Source organism: Lepidochelys olivacea (assembly GCF_965140295.1).
Source record: "Lepidochelys olivacea isolate rLepOli2 genome assembly, chromosome: 1".
Taxonomy (NCBI): domain Eukaryota; kingdom Metazoa; phylum Chordata; order Testudines; family Cheloniidae; genus Lepidochelys; species Lepidochelys olivacea.
In genome coordinates, this window is record NC_140411.1 from 139,265,977 (window position 1) to 139,281,809 (window position 15,833).

General features: G+C 42.9%; 1 protein-coding gene across 2 annotated transcripts in view; it reads left to right on the forward strand.

The window, feature by feature from the left end:
* The first annotated feature begins 1,448 nt into the window (after positions 1–1,448).
* Positions 1,449–15,833, forward strand: part of GRPR (gastrin releasing peptide receptor) — a 51,023-nt gene continuing 36,638 nt past the window's right edge. Inside the window, exon 1 of one of the 2 annotated variants that reach the window (XM_084639052.1) lies at positions 1,449–2,223. In XM_084639052.1, coding sequence (XP_084495178.1) covers positions 1,919–2,223 — 305 coding nt within the window. In that variant the 5' untranslated portion in view covers positions 1,449–1,918. Of the gene's footprint in view, positions 2,338–15,833 lie in introns of both variants that reach the window. The other variant, XM_084639051.1, reaches the window with a different exon arrangement.

A 15,833-nucleotide genomic window follows, 5' to 3' on the forward strand; every position in this document is an offset into this window, starting at 1 on the left:
GACGCCTTGGGATGTTTTTGCTCCTCAGTTTTGTAGTCCAGTCACCCTCTGACGTGGATTCTTCTGAGGATTACCCTCAAATCAAAGTGTATTCAAACAGTAAAGAAGGCAATAGGGAGTCTCATGGAGAAAATGGCTCCATGCTCTTTCTTCTCCCCTATGAATGCTGAAATGCAGATTTCATTGTCTTCTGCCATTTCACCTCTCTTGCTGTCTCAAGGACCCTGTTTACTACTTATATGTAAATTGAGGTAAAGATACATTCCTTTGTTTAGGATAGACCTGTATAACACCTTTCTCCTAGTCAGGGCTTTGTGGGTTTGAACATGTGCTAACAACAGCAGGCAAGGAGAAGTCATAACTTTACAAATAATGTTCCTACATATATTTCACCATGATATTATTGACTAGCAAGTTATTAGTTTTTGAATGATACCTCCCAAGGCATATTTTATACAAAAATTATTACAATAGTGGGTAAGGAGTGAATATAGGGGTGCTTTCAGTCAAAACCAATTGCAAGGGTAACTTTCAAATTACATAACATCATTGAATTTTGTAGTGTGATTTAAATTTACCCTTATTCCTTCAGAAGACAGAGTCCTCATACTGTGAGTTGCATTTCTGTTATAAAGCAGTGAGGAATTAGTCATAATGGTCCCTTGATTAATTTATAAGAAAGATCACCTGCAGTACTTGGAGTGACCTAGATACATCATCCCCATGCTTCATCTAAATGTGTATTAGTGTTCTGTGTATACAATTACATTGAAGAGAAGTGTTTGGATCACTAGCATGAAAGGCACCTCAGAAATAGAAATTCCTGAGTTAAACAGTAAAATTTACCACTCCCCATGGTTGCCATGGAATTCCTGAATTATAGTGATGTTTCCAATAATGTGCAGATTTCAGGCTTATGGCAGTTGCTTAGTTTTCATAAGTGTCTACCTAGGCTACCTGTAATATTGATTTTGTCTTAATTGGTCAAGTTCAGTGGAGTTGTCCTGGGGGGTGATTTTATTTTATTTTATTGAAGCAGATTGAATATTAGAATGCCAGCACTCTCAGTTGCAAAGGTATAATTGCTGGGCAAATCATAGTATTTGCAGGCTAATAAAACAGTCATTTTTAAGGCATTCCCTGAACCACATCCAAGAGTGAATTAAATGAGACAATGAAGCTCTTTTCGCTTATAATACTGAAAAAAACAAGAGGTAACAATAACAGTTTTATTGGTCTAAAGAGTTAACAGCGACTTCTTTCATGATCAGGCAGTGATTAAATTGTCCAGCAGGTGGCTGGCATTCTCCAGCAGAAACCTGCAGCTTCCATACTATTATTGTAATCATTTAAGCAAGCTTGCTACCCTCCTACAAAGCAGGGAGAGTGTTGACGTCCAGAGGTTCCTGCCTATAGGATCAGAGTCTTTAAAAGAGCTGTTCCCTTCCCTCACATTTAAACCCAGCCTACAGCTGCAGGTTCTGAGAACCGGAAGAGACTGGGAAATGCAGTTTGACAGCCACAATCAAAAGTTTTTGCAAAATGTAATTCATGTAATTCAGACTGAACTCTGCTCAGAAACAGTGTGCTGATGCTGAGAATTTAACTAGCCTGGATTCTGAAAATGCCTTGCGTCTATTTGTCTCTTAATTTGGTAAATGGCCTTTTAGAACTGAGTAATATGTATTCGCAAGCCAAATGAATGAGAGGGAGAAAAGTTCAAGGATCAAACTGATTCCAGATTATGGAAATAGTTCTGTTCAGTGACTTTTAAAAAAAAAATCACACAGTGATGTATGAAGTTCAGTCTCTTCTGTCTATTTAAAACAAGCATACAGCAAGAAAACTCAACTCAAGCAGCTTTATGTGAGGATTTTTGAACAAGAACATTATCTTCCAGTAGAACTGAATTCAGACAATGGCTTCTGAAGAGTGTTTTCTTCTAGACTTGGAAGTGGATAACTTTATTCTTTGCAACATCTCCATCAATCAAAGTGCAAATCTTTCCATCCTGAGTGATGATTGGTTCTACCCAGGTTTCCTGTATGCTATTCCAACTATTTATGGAATCATCATTTTGATAGGACTTATTGGCAATATCACTTTGATTAAGATATTTTGTACTGTGAAGTCCATGAGAAATGTTCCTAATTTGTTCATCTCCAGTCTGGCTTTAGGAGATCTACTCCTCTTAGTGACCTGTGTCCCTGTGGATGCCAGCAGGTACCTAGCTGATGAATGGCTCTTTGGTCGGGTTGGATGTAAACTTATCCCCTTTATACAACTCACTTCAGTGGGGGTGTCAGTCTTCACACTTACAGCTCTCTCAGCCGACAGGTGAGCTTCCTACTGAAAGCCTGAAATGTGATCTAGACTTTTATGGACCCACAGGCCATAAAAGGTACAAATGCAGATAGGTAAAATATATACTGTTGCCAATCTAACATAGTAGATTAATGCAATTTCAGTTTATTTCTGGTGTTCATGCCTCCAAACACAAATGTTAGTGGGGAAGTTTTCTGAGGCTACACTGAGTCTTTGTACAGATTAGTTAACATGGTCAGTTTAATTTAATGCAAAGAAAAATGATAGCCGATTAAGATAAAGTTAAAGCCTGGTGAGAAAAGTATCCATTAGTGAAGGATAATTTGTCCTAAGGCAGTATTACAAGTTTTTTAAATAAGATGATTTAGTCACAGGTCTTTACCAGGTCATATTTCAAGAAGTTTGAAGAGACTGAAGTAGCAATTTACTATAGGTGAAATCATTTCTCTCTGATGGCTCAGCTTTCACACAGCTGATTTCATCTGAGGCAACAGTTTATCACGTATGTTCAAAATATTCAAAATTAGGTGCCTGACGTTAGGGACCTAAATCTGTATCAGACACCTAAGTGGTCTGATTTTCAGAGATCCTGCCCTCAAAAGATTTGCCCTGGTTCACTGATTTGCCATTATCTAACCAAAACTGATCTGTGCTATAATTTCTGGCAAACGTGTTTTTCCAGTTAGTGTTCAGGTTATCTATCTATCTATCTATCTATCTATCTATCTATCTATCTATCTATCTATCTATCTATCTATCTATCTATGTTTGACTTCTTAAAACTGCTGTGAGTGTAGGAATCAAGCTGTTTTAGATTTATGTAAAGCTTTTTGAACCAATTTTATAAACTTTAGTTTTCAAAAGTCAACAGACATTTGAATTGTAATATTACTTGCAAGGATACAGCCTACTTTTCTGATATATTACAAGAATTCACTTGCAGTACAGCTCTTACATAAATGCATGCCTATGTCAAACAGCCCAGACTGTCTCATTTGCACTCTGGGCTGCAGAATTGAAGTAACAGATTAATGAATACTGCTATACCTGCTTTAAGTTCTGAACCCTCACAAAGGTACCAACTCTGCCAGTAAGAAAAATAGTGTCCGTTTTGTTCTGCACAGAAAGACATTATGGATGGTATTTTCCTATTCATAAGGAAATCAAATATAAGCTGCTGTGCGAAGATAGAATTAACCATGTGCCAGTCTGGTTGGGCTTTCCTTCAAAAATCATTTCAAATATTTTCATTTCACTGTAAAGGGAGTTTACACATCGACTCCTACATATGCTCTGTGGTTTTAAAACAAACAAACAAAAAAACCCAGTCCATGACACTTCAGAGCATGGTTGGATGTCAGTGGGAATGGAATACAGTTTTGTAGTCACAGTGATTCGACGACTGTATATTAATGCACACATAAAGACACCATTATCAGTGTCAGTCCTAGATAAAACATACACCTTAATGAAGCCAATACTCTCGCTGTAAGAGAGGCGAGAAAATGAGCAAAGCTATATCAATACACCAGAACAGATCCTGCGATCCACCTGTGCTCTTCATTTCTGTGTGACAGGCAACAGGGCTCTTCACCTAGCACAGCTCATTTGAGAGGTTACTGAAAAGCAGGGATCTGTCATGATAGTATTTTTTTCTCGAGAAACTATTGAAAACTAGTATCCTTTCTATGGGTTTAATATAAATCACTCAAAACATGTCAGGAAAAGAAGAGTTCACTGCAAAGAACAAATTACACCAAGGGAAAGATTTGTTGCTACCTAATCACTTGCCAGTAAAAGCAAACAGTGCAGATGTTTTTTACTGAACAATCAGTGAACACAAGCTACTGCTGGAACAAGGGAGCTGAACAGAAAACTGCAGCTGTAGCAAGCTGTTTTCCAGAGATTGAAGCTTTTAATTTCAGCCCCATTTGAACTCAAAGCCATTTGCCCATCATGCTGTGCTGATAGTTGAAAATTGCACCACACTGAAATGTCATTTTGGGAAAATGACTTAAGGAACTAAGGCACCCTTCTTTCTGGCACAACCTGCCCACTCTCTGAGGTAGATTTTGAACTCACTGTATGAGGCTGTATCCATGGAACTACTATTAACCTTAGAGTGAAGAAACTTAAATCCTGTGCATCATACTGACACTGTTCCTTTAATGGCCTTTTCTGTTTAGTTTACTAAGATTTTTATTTTGGTTATTGTCAGTGCTGCTGGGACAATAAAGTTGCAAAAGAACAGAGGGTCACATTGGCCAGTTTGCAGATGCTCAGTAATATAATGTTTATTTTCCGGAGACTGTCAGCTTATGTTCCAGAATCCAATTAAAACTTACAGAATGGTTTAAAAAAAAACCCCCATCTCTCTAGACTCTAACCCTCATGGGCGCAAAGAAAGCTGTCCAAGTGTGAACCACCTGTAAACCAATGCAGTGATCTCTGCCTGAATCAGCAGCCAGACTGAGATGGTAGCTTTGATGTGTATGAACTTTGTCATTCATCTCAGTAAAGTGTTGACACTTAAACCCAGTGATTACAATTTCATTGTTTACTATGTCAGAGTTGATCCAAGTATGTTAGGAAGGACAAGGAGGGTCATATTTCTGAGGAGCTGCTCAATCTACTTTGAGCGGCATCCAAGCCCCACTAAAAGTGAGCTTAGTCCACAGAACTCAGCTGGGCATCTGAGCCTCACCAAGGAGGAGCATAGCCCAAGGATTCCAGCAGGGTATGCCATCCACACGAAGGGGAACCAAGTCTGAGGGGCCCCGTAGGGCATCTGATGGTCACTAAGGGGAACTCAGGAGAATCTGAACTCCACTGCCCTGTTATACCAAAGCTGTGGAGCCAGGAGAGCATGAACATCTGCACAGCCTGCTTTTATGTCTCCAGTGGAGGGGGTTTGTCATAGCATGGCAAACTTTTTTCCCCAGTTCATCTTTTGCATAAGAGTAAACTCAATTCTAGTGTACCTCCGGCACCACTGGCAAAGTTGCACAGTGTGTTGACAGTTAGAAAAAATACTATTATTATTGTTTATTGAAGTAGTACCTAGAGGCTCCAATTAGGGATCAGAGCTCCAGTGTATTAGCTGCTGTAAGAACATATAGTAAAAATAGAGTCCCATGCCCAGACAGCTTACAGTCATATCTTACAATCTAAGCACACAATGAGAAACAATAGGTAGAATCAACAAACAGATTCGGGGGCAGGAGGGTAGGAGTCACAAGGTAGCAGTGAGATGAGTATGATAGTATAATAAGCAGTAGCCACAGCACCCCATTGTGTAGGCATCATGCAAGAGGTGAGTTTTAAGGAGATTGGAGAGAGGAGGGTGAAGTGATTGGGGAGCTGCTGCCTTGCAATCTTGCTCTGGTATTTACATTAAGCTAATTTGATATGGAAATCAGGGATAAGGAATAAATAGGAAAACCCAGATGTTTGACCATAATGACTCTTTAACCACTGAGCCACCACACTATTTTAAGTTCCTTTTAGTAGAGAAACCAGAAGAGTTACAAAAACCATAATCAGATTGAGTGCCACATAGGGTGACCAGATGTCCCGCTCTTATAGGGACAGTCCCGCTATTTGGGACTTTTTCTCACATAGGCACCAATTACCTCCCACCCTGTCCCAATTTTTCACATTTGCTATCTAGTCACCCTACAGAGAATTTTATATATTTATTTATTCTACTGATTTTAATTGCCAAATGCACTGAATTTATCAGGCAGGAAAAGTTTAATGAAAGTACAATGTAGAAGGAATGCAATTTTTAAGCTCAAGATAAAATAATTGAATGAGTTGATTCAAGTCAATTTAACATATCCTGAGCTCAGAGGAAGAGAGCATCCCAATTAGCAGAGTCCATGACAAGCTTACTGCAGCACATGGCAATAAATAACCCTTTAACCTTGACAGCCCTACACACATACACAGATTTTTTTGCTAAGTGCAAAGTAAAATCGTTATTTAATGACAGTAAGAATGATGGAAACTGCAGGAATGAAATGTGACTTTTCTTAACTTTTTTTCATTAATGAAAAATTAAAGTTTGTATTTTATGGGCAAATGTTCATACTTCTCTGGTTTTCTGAAGTTAATTTTAACATCAATTAATCCATGGTTTCATCACCTCATGTGATCGCTCTCATGTCTTTCCACTCTGTTGAAAAATCCATTCCACCAGTCTCCAGTTAGATCTGGAATCTTTAAGAAACAGCCCACTCAAAAAAATGCCACTCATGATAAGCTTTCAATGAAGTGTTCTTCCGTGAAAGGTCATTTTGACTGGCTTGGAGATATTTGTATTTCCTTTTGGCTTGGTAGCACCATTAGTTTTATATTTTCTTTAGGCTCATTCTTCCTTTTGAGCCTGTCATAACGAAGAATGAACTCACTAGGACAGTGGCATGAAGTTTGTGATCTTTAAGCAGTTTGTTTAGCGTTCCCTAGAAAGGATGAACAGAACTTCTCTGATGAGCGACCAGTTGTGATCTCAGGCCACAAAGAGACGCAGTTCAGCAGTGTAAGAAACAGAATGTTTTAAATCAGGGGTGGGCAAACTTTTTGGCCTGAGGGCCACACTGGGGTTGCAAAACTGTATGGAGGTCCGGGTAGGGAAGGCTGTGCCTCCCCAAACAGGCTGGCTCCCACCCCCCTGACTGTCCCCTTCAGAACCCGTGACCCATCCAACCCCCCAGCTCCTTGTCCCCTGACCTCCCCCTCCTGGGACCCCTGCCCCTAACAGCCCCCCGGGACCCCATCCTCATCCAACTCCCCTGACCCCTATCCACCCCCCGGGACTCCCATGCCTATCCAACCCTCCCCCCCACCACTCCCTGTCCCCTGACTGCCCTGACCCCTATCCACACCCCCACCCTTAACCGCCCCCCAGGACCCCACCCTCTATCTATCCCCCCCTGCTCCCTGGCCCCTGACTGCCCCCCAGAACCCTCTGCCCCTTATCCAAGCTCCTCACCCCCTTACCAGGCCACTCAGAGTGGCAGGAGCTTGCAGCCCCGCTGCCCGGGTAGAGCCAACCACACCGCCGCGATGCCCAGCAGGAGCAGTAAGCCAGAGCGCTGGTGGTGCAGTGAGCTGAGGAGTGGGGGAGAGGGACGGTGGGGAAGAGGGGACAATGGGAGGGGCTGGGGCGAGCCTCCCTGGCTGGGAGCTCAAGGTCTGGGCAGGACGGTTCCATGGGCAGGATGTGGCCTGCGGGCCATAGTTTGCCCATCTCTGCTCTAGAGGAACAAGCACAGGACTAGGAGCAATGAATTCTTGCTTTCTAACGGTAGATCTGATGTGGACTTCCTCTGTTGACATAACTATGTCACTTAATCTTTCTGTTGTAGTTTTCCCATCTGTACAATAGGGATCCTACCACACAGAGTGTTTGTAAACTACCGTATGAATGCTAAACTTCACTAACATACACACAAACTCCTCCAGGGAGTGATCTGCCCTCCAGGGACCTACAATTTATTTAGACTATTGAACTTTCACTTGCAAAACTTCTGGCATTGTTAGCAGCTATGCACAAACACCAGGACAAAGTTCTGAGCTCTATTTCTCCTAGAGTAGGAGACTAGGATGGGAGCTGAAAAGCCCCTCCCCCTCCCCCCAAATTGAATTGGTTAAATGTGGGTGTACCCTGAAACAAGGGTTCTCAAACTTTTTCTTTTGGAGCCCCCCCCCAACATGCTATAAAAACTCCATGGCCCGAGGGGGGGAGGGCGCTCTGGGATCGGAGAAAGGGGGCTTACGCCCCATTGGGCTGGGGGTAGCTCAGGGCTTTAGGCCTGCAAGGTGAGGGGCTTGGGGCTTTGTCCCCATGGGGTTGAGGGCTCCGGGTTTCTATCTTGTGGGGAGCTTCTGCCGAGGCTCAGGTCTCCGGGCTCAGGGATTCTGTCCCGTGGGGTGCCAGGGCTTGGGACTTCTGCCCTGTGGGGCAGCTTCTCTCAGGGCTCGGGGTGCTGGGGCTCCTGGCTTCAGCCCCACAGGGTGCTGGGGCTTGGGACTCTGGGCTGTAACTCTGCAAGCGGGGGCTCAGGGCTTCAACCTCGGAGGGTGCTGGGGCTTAGGACTCTGAGTGACAGCCGTCAGGGCTCAGGACTCCAAGCGGCCCTGCAGGGTGGACCCCGTAAAAGGGCTTGCAGTCTCCCAGTGGGCCATGGAGCTCCGGTTGAGAATCACTGCCCTAACGAATCATCTCACAAACTATCCGCTAAACCCTTAAGCCCAACCTGTGAATAATAGTGTGATCATAATAAACAGGAATCAGTTAAATTATAGGATGTGGGGAAACTGTTTTGCTAGATGGGGCATGCTACTGACTCTTTACTGTTATTTACTCTTTGTGTTCCAGTAAAGCCCAGAGGCCCCAATCAGGGTCACATCCCCACTGTGCTAGGTCTGTACAAACCAATAATAAATTATTTAGCACATAGACTGTTTAAAGAAAAGACACAACATTTGAATGAGACAACAAGTGAGGGAGGGGGCACAAGGAAGAGGTAACAATAATATGAACGTGTTGTCAGGTTGGCTACATTGTGCACACATCTGCTCAGCTGTGTTGGGTATGAGCAAGGAAGGTTGTATCCTGTACAGTTTGGCTTTGTATCTACCTGGGTGGCTTCTGGTTTCCTTTGAGCACTTCAGGGGTGTAAGGGCAGATAGGAAAGCGTTAAAGGGTGTGGGGTATTTGAAGCTGTGCTCCATGGCCTATCAGGCACCATTGCTGGGTACAAAAGAACAGGAAAATAAGTCGTGGCTGTGTGGTGGGAGAGAGATCAGGCTAAAAGAGGCTTGGTGAGTCCTTGGAGAGAGAGTGTGTATGTTTTCTAAAATCTGTGAGTGAACCCCGCTGAAGGAAAGCCGTTCATCAGGGTTATTGTCCTGTCTTGGCAGAGGACAGGAGTTTTTGTAATAGTGTTTATTAAATCCCACACAAGGACCGACTTTGTCTGCTTGGGTGTATGCTGGACACAGCTATGTGGCGAGAGCTCACACGTGTGACACTGGCCCACCCAGAAAAGTCAAAACTGTCTGTGTAGATGATGCTCTGTGAACTAAGAAAAAAGGCAATTCATTTTATTGTCCCTGTCACCGGAGATTTCTCTGTTGGTTTGTAAGAGTTTTCCCTCAGAGCATGAGGCTGACAGGCATTTCACTTTTTTTTATTTAAATGAGCTGGGCTGCCATGCACTGAACACGAACTCTCAGTTTTTCACAGAGATTGTTAAAACAAATGTCAAGGTTTTCATGCAGTGAGTTACAAGCCTTTCATCTTCCCAACATAATCTTGTTTTCACAAAACACAGGAGGAAGAAGTGTAGTTGCAGTGAGTTTGCAAATGGCATATTTATTTTAAGCATTCTAGGACAATTTCAAATGGAGGTGCGGACCCCTTTGGAAATCTTAGACATAGTCTACAGTCCCCAAGGGGTCCACAGACCACAGGTTGAAAAACACTGTTCTAGATTATCAAGGTGTTAATACTGGCAGTGTGCAGGGTTGTGTGCCACTCAGCTGTTTCAGAAAACTGCATCGTTATAGAATACAACAGCATTTGATAAATTTATGTGCAGGAGTTGCAAGCATACAGTGATGGGCTAGATCTACAAATGGGACTCAGGGTCACCACTGCAATGTCTAACTTTAGGTGCCCTGACACCTGATGGACTCCACGGCCCAGAGTTAGGTGCCCAGGTTCCCTATACAATGCCTGGGAGAGTTAGGCACCTGAGACTCCAAATTCACAAAGCCCAGCATGCTAAGTGGGGAGCTGTCTAAGCTAACCAATAGGAAGATGAGGGGTGTGGCCCAAGCTCCACCCCTCAAAAGGACTTGGGCAGCTTCCTTTGCTTGGGATTCTCAGCTGTGAGCCTCTCCTGAAGTGAGGTGCCTAAGCCATATCAGCCCTTTTTCACAAAAAAGTGAGGAGGTAGACCCCCATCCCCATAGACTAATATTTGAACACTCTCTCAGGCTGTAGGAGACCTGGGTTCAAGTCCCTACTCTGCCTGATTCAGAGCAGAGAGCTGAACACAACTCTCCCATTTCCTGGTTGTGTGCCATATCCACCAGACTATTAGGTATTGTGGGATGGGGCTCTCTCCTGTTGAAGCTGTTCCACTTAGTATAACTATTGATTGAGCATGAGAGTGATGCTATGCTCCAATGGTGAGGGCATCCACCTGTGATGGGGGAAAGTCAGGTTCAAGGCTCTCCTCCAATACTTATTTAATTATTTATACAAAATGGAACAGCTTCAGCAGGAGACCTCAAGATATCCAGAGCTCAGAGGTTCAGGTACTCTCCTAAGAGGTCTGGGGTCAAATTCTTGCTCCATGTCAGACAAAGAGGGGATTTGAAACTGGTTCTCCCACTGAGTACTCCCAGTGAGTACTCTAACCACTGGACTATGGGGAGTGGAAAGGGACTTCCACCTGTATTTTGTGGTGGTGTGTCTGATCTGGTAGGCATGCTGTATGGTGGCCCCTGAGCAGTCCTCCCATATTGGGCTCTGCAGGCAAGGTAGGTGGGGAAATGCCTAGTCTGAGGAGCCTGCTGGGACTTGGGCATGCCCAAGGCATCAGACCTTAGGTAGCTGTGCAACACTGGCAGAAATGTAGGTACCTAGGGGACTTTTCTTGGTGGAAACTCAGTCAGCGATGGGAGTTTAGGTGCCTACTGGATTAGGCGGCAGCTGAGTGGAAGTTTTGAGGATCAGAATTTTGGACTTAGGTGCCTAAAGTGGTAGTTAGGCACCTAAATCCCTTTGTGAATCTAGACCTTGGTTGTTTACAGTTGAAGACAGTGGTAGCTGCAGTAGTTCAGGGCTTTGAAAATCAGGCTTGAGGTGTCTAAAGTTGGGTACTCAAAAATTGAGGCTACTTTTGAAAACGTTGGCCCTAACACTTGGCTTTGTGTTGTCTTGGGCAGCAGCAGAAATGGAATGAAAACTCAGACACACCTGACTCTCTGTCCTGTGCTTAGACTATGTTGTGTCCCTTACAGTAAGTGTGACTATACAAACAATGTGTGCTTCTTCTATGTACTGTTATAGCAGTTTATTGATCTCAAGAAAACCATGGAAAGAAAAGAAATCCACATCCTTTGGGAAGATATTTCCAAGGACTGAAAATTAGAGAAGCCAGTCTCCTTACCTGTTGAATTAACCTCTCCTGCTCCCTGTAGGCATACAGTATACTTTAGTAACTATATGTATAATACCAGAAGAAAGGGTAATGCCTGTAGATCCATTCAGCTGTCCAATTTTATTACTAGTGGACTATAGTGTCTACAGTGGGATTAAATAAAACATGCCACAGGGAAATAAAACCACAATATGGCTTGCTTTTCGACTCAGATTGGATTTCCATGCTATTGTTTTAAAGGTTTGATCTTTTGTGGGTGAAAAAAGCTTGAAATCATTTTTAGCATGGGTTATAAAACTTTAATGTGCATCTGGGTTATGAATGTATTCCAGGCAATCTAGCAATAACACTTCATAAACTCTGTATTGCTTCCAGGGCACTAAAGCACTGTTTTCAGATAATCTGCTTGTTGTGCTATAATTTTCTGTGTAGTAACGGGAAGCTTTTGAGTAAAGTCTGAGTAAATCATTTTCTGGAATAGCAAAAGATTGCCTGTTCAAAGCTATGAAAATTTGCTGAATAGTTCCCTCACAATTACTTTCTGGATTCAGATATGAGAGCTCTGAACCTGAACATTAACACTTCCGGTTCAGATAAGAAAATCTGAACCTGCTGAATGGCATAGGGTTTGATCCAACTTCTATTGAATTCAGTGGAAAGTCTCCCTTGACTACAGTGGGAGTTGCATTGGGCCCTTAATTAATTGTTTCCTCGTGATTGCTTTTGAATAGTTCTTATTGTGCTGCATGCACGGTATACATGTAGATATGCGTATCTCTTTTGCTTGATGTACAAAATCTTACATCCTGTGTTGATTTCCACTGTGTCAACACAATACAAACTCTTATAACAGCCGTGGTTTTAGTTTGCATTAGCTCAGCTCCCTTGTCCATCTGCATGAAGAAAAACAGCACAAACAGCATGAGCTTTCTTAATATTTTGATTACACTTCCAGTTACACCAGATGGCCTAAGCATGGTGGATCCAATTCCATTATCAGAAACACATACAATGGGACTTGTGGATGAAAATCTGAGGGCAGAATTGGTGCTAATGGGCCAGTGTGTGTCAATATTTAAGCAACAGCGGATTATGGGTGGGTTATTGTTTAATATTTGATGTTTTTAGGCATTACTGTAACACAGTCAGGAACCCTGGCTCCATTCTGCTAGGCACTGTCCAGACAATTACCAAAAAGAGCCCTGTTTCTGTCCCAGGGATCTCACAATCTATACATCAGATGGAACACAACAAGGGATAAAACAGAAAAATAGGATGTAAGTGAATTGGGAGGGTGAGCTTTCTGTAAAGGGAACAAGTGTTTGTGACAGATATTAGTCATGGCCATCAATTTACTACTGGAAGGCACTTGTGCCTGGATCCACAAAGGGATGGAGACATTGCAACGCTCAGCATCGCGGCACCTAGAAAATCCAGGGACAATATTACAATCCACAAAGTCTGAGCTAGGTTCCCTATACAACAAATGGGGAGAGAGAGGCACTGTAGAATGAGATCCACAAAAGCCAGCATAGATAGCAAGGAGTTACCTAAGCTAGCCAATGAGAGATGCCAAGAGAAAGGGTGTGTCCTAAACCCTGCACCTCTCTCGGACTGAGTTGCCTAAGTCCAGGCTTCAGGGAGGTGCCTATCTCTGCTTAGTGTTCCATAAACCAGAACCCCTCTCCTGGAGTCAGACAGTTTCAGCACCTAAGTAGTTTCTCATAGGAATGACTTAGGTGGCTGCTTCGTACTGCACAAAACAACTGCTCCACTGTGGATAAATACTTACAATAGTCTGTGGGCCAGAAAGAGTGGGAGTGTCATAAATATAAAGGGAAGGGTAAACACCATTAAAATCCCTCCTGGCCAGAGGAAAAACCCTTTCACCTGTAAAGGGTTAAGAAGCTAGGAAAACCTCGCTGGCACCTGACCAACATGACCAATGAGGAGACAAGATACTTTCAAAAGCTGGAGGGTGGGGGAAACAAGGCTCTGTGGGTGGGTGTGATGCATTTGCAGGGAACAGAAAGGAATGGAGTCTTAGAACTTAGAAAGTATCTAGCTAGATATGCGTTAGATTCTGATTCCTTTAAATGGCTGAGAAAATAAGCTGTGCTGAATGGAATGGATATTCCTGTTTTTGTGTCTTTTTGTAACTTAAGGTTTTGCCTAGAGGGATTCTCTATGTTTTGAATCTAATTACCCTATAAGGTATTTACCATCCTGATTTTACAGAGGTGATTCTTTTACTTTTTCTTCTATTAAAATTCTTCTTTTAAGAACCTGATTGCTTTTTCCACTGTTCTTAAGATCCAAGGGTTTGGGTCTGTGTTCACCTATGTAAATTGGTGAGGATTTTTATCAAGCCTTCCCCAGGAAAGGGGGTGTAGGGTTTGGGGAGGATTTGGGGGGGAAAGACGTTTCCAAGTGGGCTCTTTCCTGGTTATATATCTGTTAGACACTTGGTGGTGGCAGCAATAAAGTCCAAGGGAAAAAGGAAAATAGTTTGTACCTTGGGGAAATTTTAACCTAAGCTGGTAAAAATAAGCTTAGGAGGTTTTCATGCAGGTCCCCGCATCTGTACCCTAGAGTTCAGAGTGGCGAAGGAACCTTGACAGGGAGCGAGAGAGTGAGTGATTCCGTAGCCTTGTGGTTAGAGCACCCACATAGGATCCAGTCCCTCTGCACCAATCACTCTTTCATTGTTTATCCAGCGGAACAGCTTCAAAAGAAGAGACTGAGGAAGCTCCAACATTGGAATATCTTATAGTTCAGTGATTAGAGCAGTCCCCTGCAAGGTGGGAGACCCCCTTGTTTAAATCCTTTCTTCCCCCACTTCCAGAGAGGGGGGGAACTGAATCTGGGTCTCCCGCATTCCCAGGGATGGCTCTAACCACTGGGCTAAAAGTTACAAGATGGGCACCACCTCCTCTAGCTGGATTGTGAATGGGATTTTGCCTTTTCCAGACAGATTTTGAATGAGACCCAATCCAGCCTGCAGCCTCTGCGTACACCTAAAGCAGAGAAGTTAGGTAGATGAGGATATATCTTCCCCTGGTTCATGGATAACATAACTCTAGGGCTTAGGCAGGAGGTAGGAATCCAGACGCCTAGCGTGAAGCACCAGTGCACATTACCAGAGACAGAAAGTTTGGTGCTGAGGGAGCTTTCACATGTGAAAACTTAAATGTTGAGTGAGTGTAGGTGCCTACACGGCTCAGTGGGAGTTTTGTAGTTTACAGTAGAACTGTAAAACTTGGACTTAGGAACCTAAAAATGAGACTTGTGGATCAGAGCCTTAGATACTACTACGATGAGGGAGGCATAAGAACCTACCTGAAACAGAACAGAGTTTAGCAGAAAATCATAAGCATGCAATCATGAAAAATGGACTTGCATCAAACATATTGACACATCCTGAACAATGGATAGGCACCATTGTTTTAAATTGTGTTTTCTTTCTGAAAAGTGACTTTAAACATGGTATTGTGTGAGTTCCATTGGGCTGCTTTTCACTGGTTCCATATCAGATGTGCTTATTTTACAAGTAAAATGATGGGCTCTTTCTAAATGTGATCCTTGCAAATTCAGTCTGGGATTTTAAGTTAACCTGTATTTTCCTTCTCATTTATCACCACCACTAACAAAGATTCTTCAGGTTTAATTAAGCTGTTAGCTAAACAAGAAGCTCTTTTCTCTTCTTTTCTGTCTTTCTTTTTTTTTTTTTTTCATTTTACAGTTATTTTTATATACTCTCGTATCCATTTTTATCCATGAAGAATGCAGGATCTGGGGTTTCACGATGTGGAATGGATTGTTAATCTTCATCTGAGTGACTTGTGGTGCTTGTGCAAGATACCATATAGTCAGACTAAAACATAGTACAGGCCTCCATAAATTAGGAAGAGCAAGAACAGGGGCAGTGTAAGCTTCTCCACCACGCCACCAATGCCTAAAAACTGTTCTAGAGCAGATCACTTCCAAGAGCGTAAGGCCATTTTTGTCTCCATGCTTATTCAGTTCTTGGCCTCAGTGCTAAGACTGCCATAATTGCTAAGACTTCCAAATTTTATAATGCTTTTAAATATACGGCTACAACACCTACTAGGACCTGGACTGAGACCACATATCTCATTTCACAAAAGGCAACAAAAAGCCATTAAAAGACAAACCATGAAACCCTGGCTTCTTTGAAGTCAGTAGAGTTTTACCAGGTACTTCAGTGGGACCAGGATTTCATGCAAGGACTTTTGACTGATAATCCCAAGTAGAGAACAGGGGCACTATTTAGGTGGAACAGGGAGGGGCTTCTGCACCTCCCCCACC